Source organism: Cyprinodon variegatus, unplaced genomic scaffold, assembly GCF_000732505.1.
Source record: "Cyprinodon variegatus isolate N-32 unplaced genomic scaffold, C_variegatus-1.0 Scaffold105, whole genome shotgun sequence".
NCBI lineage: Eukaryota > Metazoa > Chordata > Actinopteri > Cyprinodontiformes > Cyprinodontidae > Cyprinodon > Cyprinodon variegatus.
The window spans coordinates 992,065-995,480 of NW_015150558.1; the positions used below are offsets into that span (position 1 = coordinate 992,065).

Here is a 3,416-nt window from a genome sequence, read left to right on the forward strand (position 1 = left end):
TGTATCGATGCATCGGATCGTCGGCTGTTGGATCGATGCATCGATACAAAACGATTATTTACACCCCTACTAAGGACCCACACTCGCAGCTGGATCCCCGCTCTTTTTGGCCCTCATGTCCCTCCGTTGTCACACAAACTTGCCCCCCCCCCCTTCCTCAATGCCTCGGCCTTACCTAGATGCACAACTAGTTCCTGATTGGCCCTCTGCCGTTGTGGCGTGGAATAACATAGCGCAGACCACACTTCAATATTGGACATAAATCAAAAATATCTGCAGGACGATAACCAGGCTTTTATTCCACACTGCTTTAATGAACCAAGGTTCTTCTTTCAAGCGATGGAAGCAGCTGATGGACAGAAACACGGCTAAGCTAATCAGACTTTGTGTTGTTCAGCCTCAATGCTAACGTGATGCTGTAGCATCGTAAATGGTTGGAACACCCTGCTTTACTTATTTTAAAATTTTTCGATAATTTTTGAAAAGACCTTCCCTGACATGGACAACCTGTAACCTATTAAACGCGTGCGCGAGTTTAAAAGTTGCTGTTTGCGCCGCTCATACAAGTTTACTTTCCAAAAGATTTGCAATTTCTCCACTATGTCAGACTCCCCGCCGCCAAGTGAAAACGGGGGCGAGCACGTAGGACGGCCTTATCTAAACATATCACCAGAATGATTGACAGTTAGAAGGACCACTTATTGAGATGATCCACCTGAAAGATCAACATCCTCAACTATAGCTTTAACACTGTTTAAATGTGTTTGTTGACGCTCACAGTAGGGCCTGTTCGATGCAAACGGCGTGCTAGCTGCTTAGCGTAGCTTAGCGCACTGATTTCAGGAAAAACAGCAGAAATTAAGTAATATTTTATGATAAATGAATATTTCATGGTGAGGAAAAACTATTTTTCATTGTATAAATGCGTAGAGTTGACTTTGGATGCTGATGGAGGACCTTTAAGCAATAAAAGAGGCTCGGGGGCCGTTAAGGCATCAGGAGCTAAGCAAGATCAGGTGCGCTGCTCAGGGGAAGGTAGATCTCACCTTTTCTTCCTCACTCAGAGGGTCTCCCAGCTCGTCCAAGGAAAAGTCCAGGTAGGCCACGGTGCCATCCATGGAACACACCAGCATGCCCAGACCCGTCAGTGTCCTGGAAGAACAAAGGAACACAGACTCAGAGGAGGAGGAGCGGTGCCTTCATCCCCACAGAGAGCAAGTTCTCACCAGGAAATGTCCATGATGGATTTATCAAACAGGTCGTGGATGACCACTAGGGGGCGCTTCAGTGAGGTCAGCTAAGGAGAGACCAGTTCAACACATTTTAGTCTGATGGGTAAACAGGAAGTAGCCTCGGTGCTGGTAGAACCAGGGGAGAAGGACCGACCCAGACGGAGAGCGAGCGGTCTTTACTTCCCACGGCGCAGCAGCAGTACGGACAGCTGGGCTTTGGGGAGCTGCCGTTCTTCTGCTTCTTCTTGAAGATCTTTGGGTTAAATTTCTATAAAACAGAAAGGCCTCGGTCAGCTGGAACCAGGCGGAAAACGGGCAGAGTACAACGTCGCAGTTTCTTACCACCACAGTGACGGCTTTACGGTGGCCCACAAAGTCCATGTTGGTCTTCCAGCCGTCCCTTTCCACGATCTGAGCCGTGGGCCCCGAGTTGTTCATGGCATGGGCCGACACCAGGTACTGACCGTCTGGAGACCAGGAGAGGCGAAGGACGTGGGTCGTCCCGCCGCACTGCAGGACAGTTTTACAGTTTAGAACCAGAACCAGAACTAGGCTTTGCTTCAGACTCCAGGCCGTAGAACAGAATGGATCAGATGATTACTGCCAAATGAGCCCAGTTTAAAGAACATTTTAAAGTTCAGTTAAAGTTTTCCTCTTTAAACTGGATTAATAAATATAGGAAAAACATTAATAAAGAGAGAAGATGAAGTGCAGCACAATCTACTGTCTAATTCCAAATTCTCCCCAATATAAAATCCCAACCAATCCAGTTCAATAATACCGGCATTCAAAGATTCAAGAGTTGCATTTGGATGTCTTTTAGCAGGCTGCTGGGCTGATATTAAAATATAAATATTTGCCCGCTAGACTGAAATTAAAATTAGCCTGCTAGGCTAAAATTAAAATTAGCCCGCTAGGCTAAAATTAGCCGGCTGGGCTGAAATAAAAAATTAGCCCGCTAGGCTTAAAGTAGGCCTTATTGCTTCTTTGAACCCCCATCAGGGCTGTCAGCACTTGCCAGACGCCGGTTACACTGAAATCAGGCAACAGGCTAATCCAGATAAGTTTTACAGACATGTAACCAGAGTTATAAAAACACGTATATATCTTTATTTAGACACAGACGTGAGAAAAGCCTTTTCCTTGAATTTGTGATCTACAACAAAAGTTTGCTTCCCCTAAAGGTTAATATGCTCTCTGAGCCCCAGGGGGCGCCGGTGAGCCAGCTGATTCTTCCGGGAGGTCAGAAGTCAGTCCGGACGGCAGTGAAACAGCAGCTCACCTCACTGAAGGGTTTGGTAATGTTGGCCTCCATCTGCCAGTCCACCGTCCTCCACACCTTCAGGCTGTGGTCGTCGGCCTGGGAGGCGATATACTTCCCGACCGGATCCCAGGTCAGACCTTTGACCAGTCCGGTGTGTCCGCGCAGGCAAGTCACCATCTCTGAGGAAACACAGGGAGACCAATGATCCAGCAGCACCGAGCAAACAGAACCTGTGGTGTCACCGCCTCGTTTGTGGAAATCTGTGCAGATTCGGTCCACTTGGTTCTAGTAGATGGCTAGTTAAGCTGAGCGTACAGTGTACGATTTTTCACTCTTTTTGGGACGATTTTCCAGTCGTGCAAGTTTTTTGATCGGGCAGACTTTCAGCCTGATTGTGCATCGTTTGGCGTACAGGGGGGTAATAAGGGGCGATCAGCCTCTCGCATCCACCTCCCTATCAGGAACCATAAGGTCGGGAGAAAATCGAACATTTTTTAAATTCAGTCATCATTCTTTAGGTGCTGATGAGAGTCGATGTATCAGAACCTCATGCATTGCACATGTGCAAAAAAGGAAGTTCTTCTTCTTCCAGACGGACGAGTCCGACCAGCACCATCTCTCGGCACTGAGTGCAACGTGTGGATTTGGATTTGGACGCGCAGTGTGAGCAGGTAGATCGCATCAGAGCGTCGGGCCGACATTGTGAGCTGTGAACTTTTAAACCCTGCAGTTTCACTGTACAGTTTGAGCTGTAGCCAAGAACAACAAATGAAAATATCGTGCAGGTATGCCCGGTCAGATGAGCATAGTCATAGTCAATACCTGTTTATCCCTTTATTTTTGTACAAAAAATAAACTTTAAAGTGCCTCAACAGGCGTGTATCTCTTTAGTCATGTACAAAAAACGATTTAATTACTTA

At 46.9% G+C, this 3,416-nt stretch overlaps 1 protein-coding gene across 1 annotated transcript in view; it reads right to left on the reverse strand.

Moving 5' to 3' along the window:
- Window positions 1-3,416, reverse strand: part of LOC107084663 (protein HIRA) — a 25,770-nt gene that overhangs the window by 14,962 nt on the left and 7,392 nt on the right. Inside the window, exons 7-11 of the mRNA XM_015374590.1 lie at window positions 2,515-2,675; window positions 1,575-1,742; window positions 1,387-1,500; window positions 1,227-1,297; window positions 1,047-1,152 (exon numbers count right to left, since the gene is read on the reverse strand). Coding sequence (XP_015230076.1) covers window positions 1,047-1,152; window positions 1,227-1,297; window positions 1,387-1,500; window positions 1,575-1,742; window positions 2,515-2,675 — 620 coding nt within the window. The remainder of the gene's footprint in view (window positions 1-1,046; window positions 1,153-1,226; window positions 1,298-1,386; window positions 1,501-1,574; window positions 1,743-2,514; window positions 2,676-3,416) is intronic.